Consider the following 15,224-nt stretch of genomic DNA (forward strand, 5'->3'; position numbering starts at 1 on the left):
CAATGTACTCCCCTTTTTTAATCCATGGAGACTTTCAAATGATGAATACATTTTTAGTAAGTCAAATTAATAATACATATGACTATATGACTTGCATTGTACAGACGGTCTGTATTAAAGAAGGAGTTCCAACGAAAGGATTTACATGTATTGTATTATTCCAAAATTAGCTGTACTCATCTGTTCAGATTACCACTTGAAAATGAGAGAAGTCTTCAGATTCTCTAGGCCTATGACATCAATTTTGTTCCTAACCTGTCTCGTTGCATAACTGTTCGATTAATCTGGAGGCATTTCCTACCTTGGGCTGAAGCACAAACCACTCATCATTTGGATTTTCAAAGTTCCATGAATCAAAAGGAATCTCCACCTCCCCAAGGAAGCTGTTACGTCCAAATCGATCATGATGCCAGACTGAGAGCTGCAGAGTTCTTGTTTCCAGCTGGGTGTGGCTGATGGTGTACTGCAAACGAGAGTCACAACATCACACTCCACGTGGAGGGCTCTGCCCAATTCTACCACAGGCTGAAATTTACTTTCGCCATCTTTCAGATCATACACACTAGTAACAGGAATGAAACACACACACACACACACACACACACACACACACACACACACACACAAAAGCCCACTGTATTTTCCCTTGTTTATGCTACAACGGGGGTTCTATGCCATGAACTCATTTTGTGTTAGACCTCGCACTGAAAGATATATCAGCCAATTATTTAGGAAGAAGTCAATAAACTTCAAATAGTATATTAAAAGTATTAGGTAATTAAGACTGTCCCCTTTCCAGTTTTACCCCGTTTTCATCTGCGAATCGTTTTTCAACCTCTCCTTCGTAAGCTTAATGTTTGCTATATCAACTCTCCAACTTCTCTGTCTTATTTTAGTCATGACGAGAACCCCCAAATCCAGGAAAGTACCCTCAGTGAGAAACCTGCAAACACCAAACTTCATCAAGTCTCGCATAAGCGCAGGAGTGAAGAGACCAATACAGAGACTGAGCGGAAAGAAAATACTGCTGGGGTAGCTTTTCCTTTTCAGCAGAACGTGATCCACAGCCACATGCCTATACACTCTCGAACCTCCTGCTAGTTCTATGCAACTCCCACCTGAGACACACTGCAGACTGTTTCTTGAACTTGGATTTGCTTCTATACCCATCTTTGCTGGTCCTGGCGTGATTGACCTTGGCTCCGTGCTTCCTGAATTTGCCACGTCACCCTATCTATTCTGCTTGGGCTCATCTTTGCTACCTTGTTAGAGCCACCAGATTCACACCCTGCCTGTATTCATTCATCCTCATTTTGATCTGTCTTCATATTGGCTCCTGCTTCCAAACACAACCCCACTGATGGATGTCCCCACTCACCAACTTCCTGCTATGGTGGATTCTGACTCCCTCACTCCGGGTACAAGGTCCATACATTTCCCTGCGACTGGCAATAACTTCTACATTCCAGCCTCCCTGGATCTTTCTTACCAGGCTAGATTGGTCCAGGGTGGGAGAAGGCCATGGGCTTTAGAAGCCCATGGAGGAAAGAATGTCTCCAGGATTGGGGCCTGGGTCATGTCTTATCGGGGCCACTTTCCCTGAGGTTCCTCAAATCCAGCTGTGCATCTCCACTGTTCATTAACCACAGGCCTAAATTTAGCCCAACTCTGAAACCTGACAAGAAATAGCACATACTCATGCTGTGTGAGCAGAATGAGGAGTGGGCACAAAGTGACTTGCTAAGTTAGTGTCAAAACTGTGACAAACTCCTTTTAAGGGGAACTAGAAAAAACAGTTTTCCCAAGGATGAACCATATTTTTTGACAAGATGCCCCAGCTCAGATGGAATTTCACTGGATCATCTTTACTTCAGGCGTCACTTTAGCAGCAGCGAGAAATAAGCCGAGTAAGGGTGGTTTACAGTTTTTCCAAAAACTGTTAGGAAAGCCAAGGGCGTGACATGAATTTATTCAAAATTTTTCTAAAAGATATTTAAGTCTGGACATGCAAATCCTCCGTAGCCAATTTTAAACCAATGAGGATATGAACGGTATCACTTGCGTGAATATGAGAGAGCATGTACTCACCTTTAGTGTCTCATTGAATTCTGGATTCGTGCCTGTTCTGACCTTGGTCTTGCGCTTATTGTTTCTGGACTTGTCAGGAAGAAGGTATGACTTGACATAACTGTACATGATAAAACATGAAAGTAATTATTGGAAGACATCTACTTTGCAAGGAATAGTCAGGGATTTCAGTGAATAAAAGAGGTGAAGGGAATAGGCCAGCAAACACGAGAGAACCAGAGAGAATGTAGTCTACATGGCAAGATACCTTAAAATACAACTCTGGGCTTCCAATAAGAGGGAAGCGGTAAAGTATAGTGATGAAGAGTGTGGGCTCTGAAGTCAAGCCAACTAGGCTTGAATCACTCCATGCCTCACTGGTTTTGGTAAACTCAAGAACTTACTTAACTTCTCTGTGCCTCAGTTTCCTCATCTGTAAAACTGGGATAATAACAGTATCCAACTTATGGCATTGCAAGGATTGAAATGGTTGATACATACAGGGAGCTGACATGTTATACTCCTCAATAGATGTCATCTATTCATAGGATCAATGGTCTCACAAAATACTGTAGGGTTATATTCCTCTCTATTCAGATGTCAGAACTTCTGATGAGTGGAATCAGTGGTCATGGATGAATGAAGGAAAATGGTGAAAAAGAACAAATAGGAAATAACAACCTGATGTCACAAAAGCAATTCTGCCTGACACCTTGTGCTGGGATATCCCAGGAGCCTCCTGGAGCAGGGGTATCAAGGCAAACTTAGAAATGCACAAGATGTACAAGACTACAATGTACAAGATGCTACCAGAGCTGTGAAGCACATCTACCAGGGCTTTAGATGACCTCTTTCCATGCTACTCTAAATGATTATATTGGTCCTGAAGCCCTTGAATATTCAGCTGAGGAAGTAGGTGGACCCATCTATACTCAGAATCCACTCATTTGTCTTTTTTTTTTTTTAAGATTTTATTTATTTATTTGACAGAGAGAGAGAGATAGCGAGAGCAGGAACACAAGCAGGGGGAGCGGAAGAGGGAGAAGCAGGCTCCCCGCGGAGCAGGGAGCCCGATGCGGGGCTCGATCCCAGGACCCTGGGATCATGACCTGAGCTGAAGGCAGACGCTTAACGACTGAGCCACCCAGGTGCCCCTCATTTGTCTATCTTTTTTTAAAAAAAATTAAGTAATCTCTACACCCAACATGGGGGCTCGAACTCACAACCTTGAGATCAAGAGCTGCACACTCCACCAACTGAGCCTGTCAGGTGCCCCACTCCCATTTGTCTATCTTTAGACACTTGGAAACAGCTTCTCTGAGTTGTTTATTGGACCTGGGTCACCTATTACGGAGGAAAGGGGTAACACAGCTGGCCTCAGATTGCTGTCCTTGGAAATGCCTGCTTACAACATTTGCCATTGGCCGGCATCTGGAAACTTGGATTTCAGGAGGATTCTCATCACTCCCAGAACAGATGTAAGTGGCTCACTGTGACTAAACTATTTGTAAAAACAATATGGCTTAGGCAGAACACCTGCTTTCCTTCACGGAGACTGGAATTTTGGTATGTGACAGTTGGTGCTGCCACGACTTGTTGCTGGAGGAATTAAGCACATCACGTGCGACTCCAGTGGGGGAGGGGAGGATGCTTGGAAGTTGAAGCCCGGATTCTTCAGAACTTCGCCACACATGCCTTTTTTCTCTGCTGCTTATGACAAGTGGAGTCCTGTGACTCTTCCTAGTAAATCATCAAGTCTGGCAATGACTTTGGGAGCCCCTGACACATCTTTCATCTAGCTCCCTTCCAATGTACCAACGGTCCATATCTGCCTCCCAGCTAATATCTGGAATCCTGAGAACTCAAAATTGTCCTTTTGAGTTGTTCAATTAGGCTAACAGCTTGGCAATTTTCTCTGGAGGGTCTCCCAGAACAGGATACTCAGAGATCCCGGGGTAGGCCAATGTGTCAGCCAGCTTCTATCACAGAGCTGCCTCTGTGTAAATTACAAATATGTCAGTCCTGAATCATATCAACACGTGGCTTTGGAAAAATCAGATAATCATGGACACAACCATTATACATACACTTAGAGAATATTTAGAAGTGTCGCACGGGAGGAAAATGACAATCGACCTTCTGAGAAGGCTCTGAATCAAGAGGAATGCTAAGACAAAACCACACATACTGACAAAGAAAACAGTTCGAGGAATATGCTAAGCGCTTACGCATCTGTCCTCTGTTTCTTTTCATCTCCTATGGCCAGATTTCTGCAATTCTTGACAAAAATGTAGAGCCCGCCAGTTTTGTAGCAGTAGCTGATGTGGAGAAGGATTTCACCACTGACCTTCACATTGCCATAGTCTCCTGTTTCACTGTAAACACTCATCATGCTGTTAAGGCTGGTCTGGAATAAACAAGATGAAAAGAGGTGTCCAGGGTTATTCTAATTAGCTCTACAAAGAAGCTACCCCCTTTATTCAATTATAATTCTTATTCTTTATAATGAGCAGTAAAGTCCAGGGTGAGTGAAGAAAGCAAAAATCACTTGTTTTGCTTGGGTTTTCTGGTATTGTATAAAACCCAAGCCTGACAAGGGACAAGAAGACTTAAGGAGTGTTGGAAAGGAAGGCAGGAAACTTGCTGAGAGGGGCAAGTGAATAGCCTTTGTTTATTCACTTCTAATGAATACAGGGTCATTGAAGCACTTCCAATCCCATGTCCTCTCCCCACCTCTGTAGCTTTTGCCTCTCTCGCTGGTAGACTCAAGGTCAACCTACTCCAAGGTCTAGAATGCATCCATCAGGACAAAGGGAAGCTCCTATATTCCGTGCCAGCAGGAGCCACAAGTTTCTCTCTCTGATACCCACAGAGAGCATCCCAGCAGTCTCTGGGAAGCCGTAACTGCAGCTATAACAAGGGCATGCCAGAACGTCATTTACCCTTGGCTGCTGTGAACTCCCCAGGCAGCTGTTTTGGTCACATAGGTAGTGTAAGACCAGGGCTTTGTAAACCTCTGTAAAATAGCCACCCACAAAAATAGAACACTAAATAATCAACACACCAACAGACAAATAAAATGTAAAAAAAAAAAAAAAAAAAAGTCCAAATCTACCAGAATGAATAAGATTTCTGATTTTATTTGAAATCACTAGTGACAAGAGACACATTTTAAATTAAATGTAACAAGATTATCCTTTAGTGCCAAAACTGTATCTTAGCAACATGACTCACAAGAGACCACTTGGAAGGCTTTCATGAGTGACCCAGCAGTTTCAAAAGCCCTGTCTGTGAACCACTGGGAAGGACTAGAGTAAGTACAAAGAGAGCCTAGACTTCCCACTTGTGTCTGTTACGCATAACGCAAGTCATGACATTCCTCTAGTTGCTCAGAGCCTGATCAAAGAACAGGATGCGGGCTATGTGGCCAGGATCTCTTCTAAGCTTAAGTCAAGGTCAAGAGTAAACCAAGAATTCCATAATTACTTAGGAATTATAATTTCAAGAGAGCCAGTGAGTGAGCTCATTTGTCTTTCCCATTCCTAGAACAAAACAGAATTTTCATAATAACAGGTGGCTTTGAGCAGTGTTTTTCAAACTTTTAATTGCACATAAATCACCAGATCTTGTTAAAAGGAAGATTCTGATGCAGTCAGTCTCAGAGTCTTCTTTTCTAACAAACTCCTAGGTCCACAGTTTGCAAAATGTGTACTGAGGCATCCCAGAGCCCCACAGCAACCTCACAGGGGGACCACGGGGTATTTTAAAATTTCAAGGGAAACACAGTGACATCGATCAGACACCATGCAAACTCTTAGCAGTAGTTCACCGTGTCAACATTAAATCACAATTTATTCTCTTTCAGTTAAGTCCTATCCGTGTGAAGCTGAGTTTTTGACAGTTGCTGTGAAAAATAAGCAAGTACTGCATAAAAATCAACATGGAACAGGAAATAAAAGTGGTGCTGTCCAATCAGATTCCAAGATTTGACGAGTTGTGAAGTGCCCAACAGGTACCCACGTCCCATTAGTAAGGATTAAGGGCTATTTAAGAATGGAATAAAGCTATTTTTCTTTCAGTGTATGTGTATTATTGTTTTGCATGTCTACTAACTTGTTAGGATACCAGTGCTTACAAAGTTTTTTTGACCTAACTGGTGTGGAGAACAAAGGCAAAGGAAATACAGAAAGGAATTAAATTTCCCTTGCAGCCCATTGACAAATACTTAAGATAGGAAGGGTGACCTTCCTCCAGGAACTCAACTGCCTCAATGTTAATACTTTTGCTAGAGGCAAAAGGCAACCTTAGCTTGACATGAGCCCACCTCCAGGATCCCGTAAGTCTTCTTTAATAGATAAAAATCCCTTTGGAAACTTCCTTTAGCTCTACTAGCCCCCAAGATATAGGTTAGCAATCATCCTCCAAGCATATGGCTCCCTGATACACATCCGAAGGGTCTCATGACCAGGGTTTTACTAGACAGTAGTAAATGACCTTATCCTAACAACAGCTAGCCCCTCAAGGTCCTGGAAACCTTGCTTCCAAATTCCTTAGAGACTTATGCTATCCCCAACCCCCTCCCAACTTGAAAGTGTATAATCAGTCACTCCTCACAACCCTAGTGCAGCTCCTTCTGCCCCATGGGCCCTGTCCCCGTGCCTTAATAAAACCACCTTTTTGCACCAAAGATGCCTCAAGAATTCGCTCCTGAACCCCAACATTTCACATCACTAGCTACTTAATAAATGGGTTAGTCAGGTGTTAATTTTGGCTCAGGAGTGGGATGAAAGAATCACTAGGGGCTCTGTGAACTGACAAAGTGCTAGAGTCTCTGCCCCAAGTGAGGCAAGGCTGCTGGTCCATGGACTATTCTTTGACTTCCAAGGGCTTCATGAATAAGCCCCTACCCCCTCATGTTACATATGAAAAAACACTGGCTCACAGAAATTATTAGCAGTGCCAAGATACAGAGCAAGAGCTCCAGATTTTTAGTCTGAGGACCTCCCCAGCATGCCTCCCCACCTCCTAATATCACTCAGTTCTGTCTACACCACATCTCTCAGTAGCCACATCTTCAAAGAAGTCCTCACTAAGCAGGGGGCCCCTAAAGATAGAAGAAAACTTAAAAACCCACAAATGCTGAAGCTTGGGAGAAATTAAGGCAGCTAAGGCAATTTTCCTACTAACCAAACTTTATGCTCTTAACCGAGCCAATGTTGTGATTTAAAATAGAGATGTTTATTCTAAAGGTATCTCATTAATGGTAAATCATGTTGAACCATACGTCTTTTGACTGGCGCTCGGATTCTAATGTTTAATGAATTTTTCTTTCCTTGGGATACTCGGATTCCGATAATGCTGTTTACCCTTTAAAGAGAAACTCTAGTTAACTGTACACAAGTCAGAAAAAGATAAGTGCTGGAAAAACTGCCCACCTCATCAGATTTCCCATACCATGAAATTTGCAAAGCATGGTTGGAAATAAGGAAAAGGAAAGACTGAAAACTCACAGTGTCTGAGTCAGCATCAGGGACATTTAGGTAGGTCCACTTCCTGTCAGAGCCTGCTTGAGAATTCTTTAAGAAAGTCGTCCAAAGGTCAAAAGAAAAAAGGGTATTAGAGCAACAGACAGAAATCAGAGGAGCAAAGAAAAAGATTTACAGGCACATACACACAAATGTAGATGAGGACAGGGGGGCTCCTAAAGCCAACCTCTCAAGCAAAGGCATGAACATGAAGGTAAGAAGGGCCATTATTCTATAGGCAGTGAGTGAGAAGCTATGGACAGTGTCTGAGTAGGAGAGAAAGCTGACTAGCTATGTATTCTGGGAAAATGCAACAGCATGGTGGACAGTTTGAAACAGACAGGATGGTGGCAGGGAAAGAAAGGTATCAGCAGAGAACTGTGATAGTTTATGGGCTTGAGCTGATGAGAGCCTGAATTAGGGAGTGAAGAGGTTTTAAAAACTGGGTGAGGACCGTGGAAGGAGAGGGAAGGAAGAGCTCACGCCAAATTAGACCAAAAAGTACTCTGTGTGCAAAGGGCAAGCAGGAGATTAGAGTGACTCTTAACTTACTGTCACACATATTCTCAAGAACATTCCTCTCTCCTTTGGGAAAAGTACAGAAAATCAATGAGGGAAAGAAGCTTCCAGTCACATGCTAGAGAAGTGCTTACGGTTGACAGGCCACTTGCTAGACTGTGGTTGTTGGCAGAAAACCGGGAGGACGCTAAGTCATGAACACCTTCCTCGGTCTCTTCCAAGGAGCCCTAAGGAAGGAGGAGAAAATCAGTGGTTTGGTTTCTTTCTTTCCTAGAAAGAAGTTTCACTTCAAAAATCACTTTCTTTTTAAATACCTAAAAAATCCTAACCAAATATCTAGAAATCACCCTATTCTGAGGTTTCTCTTTTGCTATCCATTCAACCTGAATTACTTCATCAGAGGAGTGGGGTCTCCTGCCTGGTGGTGCTTGCTTTACGAAAAGAACATGAAATTTGGATCACACGGACCCGGGTTTCAACTTTACCTCCCTGATCTCTAAGTTTTGGGCAATGTACTCAAATTATTTTTTTTAATTAAAAAAAGGGGTCTGTGTGTGTGTGTGTGTGTATACTGTCAAGATGGGGAAATAGATCTTAAAAATCTGACAGAGTGAACTATTTTAGACACTGGATTCTTGTCCAAAATTCCAGATTCTACTTTTCTTCTCCTTCATGATAGAGTGGCTCCCCCAACCCTGCTCCCAGTTATTTAAGCAATACATTTTTATAGTAAAAAATTTCAAGCAATATAGATAAATATAAATTAAACTTAGATCTCTAATATATTAATGACCAAATTTCCAAGTTTTATGATATGTATACACACATGCCTACATTCACAACCACACATAAAGGGAATATATCATACATGATTTTTTTAAAAGAACACCTTTCTTTTTTGCTTCTCCTCTCCGCCCTTTGTTTCCTCTCACCCCGGGTTAAATCAGTATTTTACATATTACATTTCATGCCTTTCTCCTTGTTTATGTGAAAAATCATATAATATTGTGCACACCTAATGGATAGTCATCATGTCTTTTAACCAGTTTCATAACTTGAGATTGTTCTCTATATAGAATCCTGTGCTTTAGGGCGCCTGGGTGGCTCAGTTGGTTAAGTGACTGCCTTCGGCTCAGGTCATGATCCTGGAGTCCCTGGATCGAGTCCCACATCGGGCTCCCTGCTCGGCAGGGAGTCTGCTTCATCCTCTGACCCTATCCCCTCTCATGTGTTCTCTCTCTCTCAAATAAATAAATAAAATCTTTAAAAAAAAAAAAAAGAATCCCGTGCTTTAGAATAAAAAAGAATTTTATTATAAAATATAACACATATAGAAAAGTACATAAAATATAAATGTACAGCATAATACGATACGGTGCCCAAGTAGAAGACCTCTTTGTGTTCTGTCCATATCACAAACCCCTTTCTCCCCCATCTTTGAAATAATATCTTAACTCTTATGGTAATCACATCTTTGTTTTTCTTTATAGTTTTACTACCTAAGCATACATTCCTAAACAATATGATTTTGTTTTGCCTGTTTTTGAATTTAATGTAAATGGAATTAAATGTTATATACTCTTTTGTGTTTTGCCTCTTTGTCTCAACATTATAGTCTTTTAAGAGTCATCCAAGTTGTTTCATGTTATTGTAGTTTGTTCATTTTTATTTATTATTTGGGTTGTTTCTAGATTTTTCCATTAACACAGTTGCTATGAATATTCTTGAATATGTACCTTGATGCATAGAAACACAAGTTTCCCTTAGGTATGCCCCAGTGAGAAGAACTGCCATGTCATAAGGCATGCATATCTCCACATGGTTATTGATATTACTTTTAAGATAATGTCAAACAATTGGGAGTAATTGTACCAATTTACAGTCTAACCAGCAACATATGAGAGTGCCCTCTGCTCGATATTCTTGTCTCCCGAAAATTGGTATTGTCAGATTTTTTTTTCTCTCTTGCTAATCCAGTAGATGTTTATGTGAAAATTAGTAAGGGGAAGGCTCACTAAAACTTATTATTAAGTTGAGTACCTTTTTCTGATCATTGGCCAACTAAATTTCCTGGTTTGTGAAGTACTTTTTCAAAGCTTGCTTATTTTTATATTGATATATTTGCCTTTTTCACTGATGAGCTCACAAGATGAGCTGGAGCAACTTGTAGATCTAGAAAGTAAGAATGTGCTCAAGACAAAAACAAACTAACAAAAACAAAAACAACAACATCAAAAAAAACCAACCCACAGTGAGAGAAGTATGTCAAAGGATCACAAGAGCCAACTGAAACAGCTCCCAATGACCAAAGCTGGAAAAATTTGAGCAATAAGATAAAGGAGGGGTGCCTGGGTGGCTTAGTCGTTAAGCATCTGCCTTCGGCTCGGGTCATGATCCCAGGGTCCTGGGATCGAGCCCCGCATCGGGCTCCCTGCTCCACAGGAAGCCTGCTTCTCCCTCTCCCACTCCCCCTGCTTGTGTTCCCTCTCTTGCTGTGTCTCTGTCAAATAAATAAAGTCTTTAAAAAAATAAAATAAAGTAATATTAGATTATAACTCAAAGTATAAAATAAATATCCATCAGTATACTGATATTAATAAATGACTGAATAATAAATGGATGGAGATGAGACAAATTTCCCATGCAAAAATATTCTAGATAATTTATGTAGATATTCCATCTTTAAGAAGGTGGAACATAACTCTGTCAGTGTGGGCTGTACACAGTGACTTTGTTCCAAAGAGCACTAGATAGAAAAGTTAGAAATGAGTAACTTTATAGTGGAGAAACCTGACAAACAGTACCTCAGTCAGGTGTTCAAAGTCAGCATCAACAGTAATGTCATGTTGATAGTATGTGGTGTAAAAACAAAATGGGGCACCTGGGTGGCTCAGCCGGTTAAGCGGCTGTCTTCAGCTCAGGTCATGATCCCAGGGTCCTGGGATCGAGCCCCGCATCGGGCTCCCTGCTCCGCGGGGAGCCTGCTTCTCCCTCTCCCTCTGGCTGCCTCTCTGCCTACTTGGTCTCTCTCTCTCTGTCAAATAAATAAATAAAATCTTAAAAAAAAACAAAAAACAAAATGGGGCGCCTGGGTGGTACAGTCAGTTAAGCAGCTGACTCTTGATTTTGCCTCAGGTCGTGATCTCAGGGTCATGAGATCGAGCCCTGCATTGTGTTCTGCACTCAGTGTGGAGTCTGCTTGAGATTCTCTCTCCCTCTGCCCCTCCTCTCTCTCTCTCTCTCTCTCTCTCAAATAAATAAATAAATAAATCTTAAAAAAGAAGCCAAAAAGAAAAACAAAAAACCAAACCAAAACAAAAAACCCCCACAGGCCCCAAATGGCATTGCTTAAGGCTGAGTCCTCAAACTAGGGCTTAATACCTCATCCAGTTGCAGTTTCAACCTCCTGCAGAAATGTAGTCTTAACCTGTCAGTCAGGAATTTCTGATGGCAACAATGAGTCTACTACTTGAGCCCTCTCCATCCCCCAAAGGAAGATGAAGTAATCTACATGATAAGACCCCTTGCTTTTTCCCCTAAGGAAAAGCTACCTTGTTTAGAACACTCCTTTTCTATTGCTAATAACTTTCTTGCCCTACCCTCCTTCATATTAAAACTTTCCATTTTGTGCACCTCCTCAGAGCTCCCCTCTTCTTGCTAGGTGGGATGCTGCCTGATTCACTAATCGTTTAATAAAGCCAATTAGATCTTCAAATTTACTCAGCTGAATTTTGATTTTTAACAGTACCCTGGGCATAATATGGTGAGAATGGCATTTTGTCACTGTGGTCTTCCTTCCAAAAATACATGACCCCTTTCTGATCATGAGAAAAACATCAGACAAACCCAAATTAAGGGAAAATTTTACAAAATACCTGACCTCAAAACAACAGTTAATCAAAAACAAGGAAAATCTGAGAAACTGTCACAGCCATGGGGAGCCTAAGAAGACATGACAATGAAATGTAATGCAGCATTTTGGATGGGATTCTGGAACAGAAAAGGAACGTTTGGTAAGAAACAAGGAAAACTGAATAAAGTATGGACTTTAGTTAATTTTAATATATCAATATTGGTTCATTGTCACAAATGTACCTTATAAATACAAGATGTTAATAAGACAGATTGGGTATGGGGTACATGGGAATTTTTTGTATTAAATTTTCTATAAATCTAAAACCATTCTAAAAAAAAAAAAGCTTATCACAAAAGTAATTGTAAACCTGTGATAAATCCAGCTTGGTCATGGTGTTTTATGTTTCCTAGACATGACTGATTACAATTTGCTAAAATTTTGGTTAGGATGTTTCCATCTATACTCAGGAATACAATGAGCTTGTTGTTTCCTTTTTCAAAATGCCTATGTCTGCTTTTGATATCTGGTTTGCACTGGCCTCAATAATAGAGTTGGAAATACTCCTTTTTCAATTGTTTTAAAAAGTTTGTATGCTCTTATATGAGGTTTCTAGAGTAATCGAATGCATAGAGACAGAGAGAATGGTGGATGCCAGGGGCTGGATGGATGGGGAAATGGAGATTTACTATAACAGGTACAGAATTTCAGGGGTGCCTGGGTGGCTCAGTTGGTTAAGTGTGGACTCTTGGTCTGGACTCAGGTCAGGATCTCAGGGTCATAAGATCGAGTCCCGCATCAGGCTCCATGCTCAGCATGGAATCTGCTTGGGATTCTCTCTCCCTCTCACCCTGCCCCTCCCCCTGCTCATGTTCTCTCTAAGGAAGTAAATAAAATCTTTTAAAAAACAGGTACAGAATTTCAACTGGGAGAGATGAAAACTTTCTGGAGATGGGTGGCAGGGATGGTTGTACAATATGAATGTACTTTATGTCACAGAACTGTAGACTTAAAAATAGGTAAAATAGTGAATTTTATGTTATATATATATTTTACTACAAAAGTTTGTATAATATTTAGAATTATAATTTCCTTGAAAGTGTCATAGAGCTTGTCAATAAAGTCATTTAGGTCTGATTTTTTTTTCTTTTAATTAAAAAAAATTTTTTTATTATGTTATGTTAGTCACCATACAGTACATCATTAGTTTTTGATGTAGTGATTTTTTTCTTTATGAGAAGATTTCTAACTGTTTCAGTTTTATTTATCCTGTCTGGAAATTTCAAGTTTGGGGAAATCATATTTTTATAGAAATTTATTCATTTCATCTAAGTTTTCTTTTTTTTCTTTTTCTTTTTTATTTTTTTTAAGATTTTATTATTTATTTGAGAGAGAGAGGGATAGAGCACAAGCAGGGGGAGCAGCAGAGAAAGAGGGAGAAGCAGGCTCCCTGATGAGCAGGGAGCCTGATGCGGGGCTCAATCCCAGGACCCTGGGATCATGACCTGAGCCAAAGGCAGACGCTTAACCGACTGAGCCACCCAGGCGCCCCTTCATCTAAGTTTTCAAAATTCTTGGTATATCATTGTTGATATTATATCTCTTATCTATAGTTACATTTACTTTTTCATTCATAGTATTGTTTTTGCCTTCTGTATTTTTTCCTTGATGATCTTTCCAGAGATTATTTACCTTGTTAGTTTTTTTTCAAAGAACTGACATTTGTTTTGTATTTTATCTTTGTTTTATAGTTAATTTTTTTTAGATTTCTATTCTTAATTATATCTTTATTTTTATTTTGAGTTTAGTGTGTAATCCTTCTAACTAAAAGTTAGATTCATAGTGAATAATTTTCACCCTTTCTTCCTCTCTCATATAAATATTTAAGGCTATAAAATTTTCTCCCAAGTGAGACTTTTGCTGCATTCTTTACTTTTTTTTTGGTAGTATTGTTATTTTCATATAGTTCTGATTGTTTTTATATGCTTATTATGATTTCTTCTTCTTTAACCCAGTAATTACTTAGTGGTGTGTTTTTACTTGGCAGATTTGTGGGATAACTTATGTTTTTGTTATTAATACCTATCGTAATTGTGTCAAGGTCAGAGAACATGCTGAGTATGATTTTTAACAGAATTTAAAGTCTGAGTTGTTATGTATACATTCTCTCTCATTTCTTTGGTCTTAGCTTTATATTTATGAAGACAGCAACTTTACTAGCTATATAATCTCCTTTACTTTTTATATCCCTTGCAACAGTTCCTGGGATTTCTTTCTCCTGAGTATTTCATTTAAAACTATTTCAGTTTGAGCCTTTTTATCTTGTACCTACTGTTGTTGAAAACTCTTGATATTAATTTGATCCTTGTTCATGTGTATGTAATAGGATTTCTCTCTAGAAGTTTTTTTTTTTAGAATTTTCTCTTATGACTGATATTCTTAGATTTCACTATAATGTCCCTAGGTGTAAGTTGTTACTTATATCTCATCTTTGGCACTTCCCGATAGAGACAGATTTTTCTTTAATTCTGAGACATATATCCCAATTATTTCTTCAAATAATCCCTTTTCTATATTTTTAGTCTTTTGCTCTTCTTGGGTATGCTACTGCCCAGTTGTTAGCATGTAAACTATTAGTTCTCATATTTCTTTATTTAAAAAAAGATATAAAAACTTTCAAACATCCACAAAAATAGAGGAAACAGTATAATGAACCCTTGTAACTGATCATGCAACTTACAATTATTGATATATTGCCAAAGTTTTGTCAGCTACTCTCCATGTTGTTTACTTATTTCCCACAGCTTTACTGAGGTATAATTTACAAACCATAAAATTTGCCAACTCTAAGTATACACTCCAGTGACTTTTAGCAAATTTACAGTTGTGCAAACATCAACATAATCCAGTTTTAAAACATATCCATCAGCCCAATATGTTTCCTCATGCCTGTTTGCAATCAATCCCCACTCCCTTAGAAGCCATTAATCTGCTTTACTTTCTCCATAGATTGGCCTTTTCCAGATATTTCATATAAATGGAATCATACAATATGTGGCCTTTTGTGCCTGGCTTCTTTCATTAAGCACTGTGTTTTTTAGGTTCATCCATCCCGTAGTATGAATCAGTACTTCATTCCTTTTTAGTACTGAATATTATTCCATTGTATGGAATACAGTTATAATTTATTTATTCACCAGCTGATGGGTATCTGGATTATTTCCACTCTTTGGCTATTAGGACTAATATATCTATGAACA

General features: G+C 39.7%; 1 protein-coding gene across 8 annotated transcripts in view; it reads right to left on the reverse strand.

Moving 5' to 3' along the window:
- SYTL5 (synaptotagmin like 5) overlaps positions 1–15,224 on the reverse strand; it is a 290,114-nt gene that overhangs the window by 59,123 nt on the left and 215,767 nt on the right. For 6 of the 8 annotated variants that reach the window (XM_078065204.1, XM_078065205.1, XM_078065207.1 and 3 more), the window contains 5 exons: positions 8,246–8,338; positions 7,578–7,643; positions 4,296–4,474; positions 2,089–2,188; positions 302–463 (listed from right to left, as the gene is read on the reverse strand). In XM_078065204.1, the coding sequence (XP_077921330.1) occupies positions 302–463; positions 2,089–2,188; positions 4,296–4,474; positions 7,578–7,643; positions 8,246–8,338 (600 nt within the window). The remainder of the gene's footprint in view (positions 1–301; positions 464–2,088; positions 2,189–4,295; positions 4,475–7,577; positions 7,644–8,245; positions 8,339–15,224) is intronic. The other 2 variants (XM_078065209.1, XM_078065208.1) reach the window with 1 other exon arrangement.

Source organism: Halichoerus grypus, chromosome X, assembly GCF_964656455.1.
Source record: "Halichoerus grypus chromosome X, mHalGry1.hap1.1, whole genome shotgun sequence".
Taxonomy (NCBI): domain Eukaryota; kingdom Metazoa; phylum Chordata; class Mammalia; order Carnivora; family Phocidae; genus Halichoerus; species Halichoerus grypus.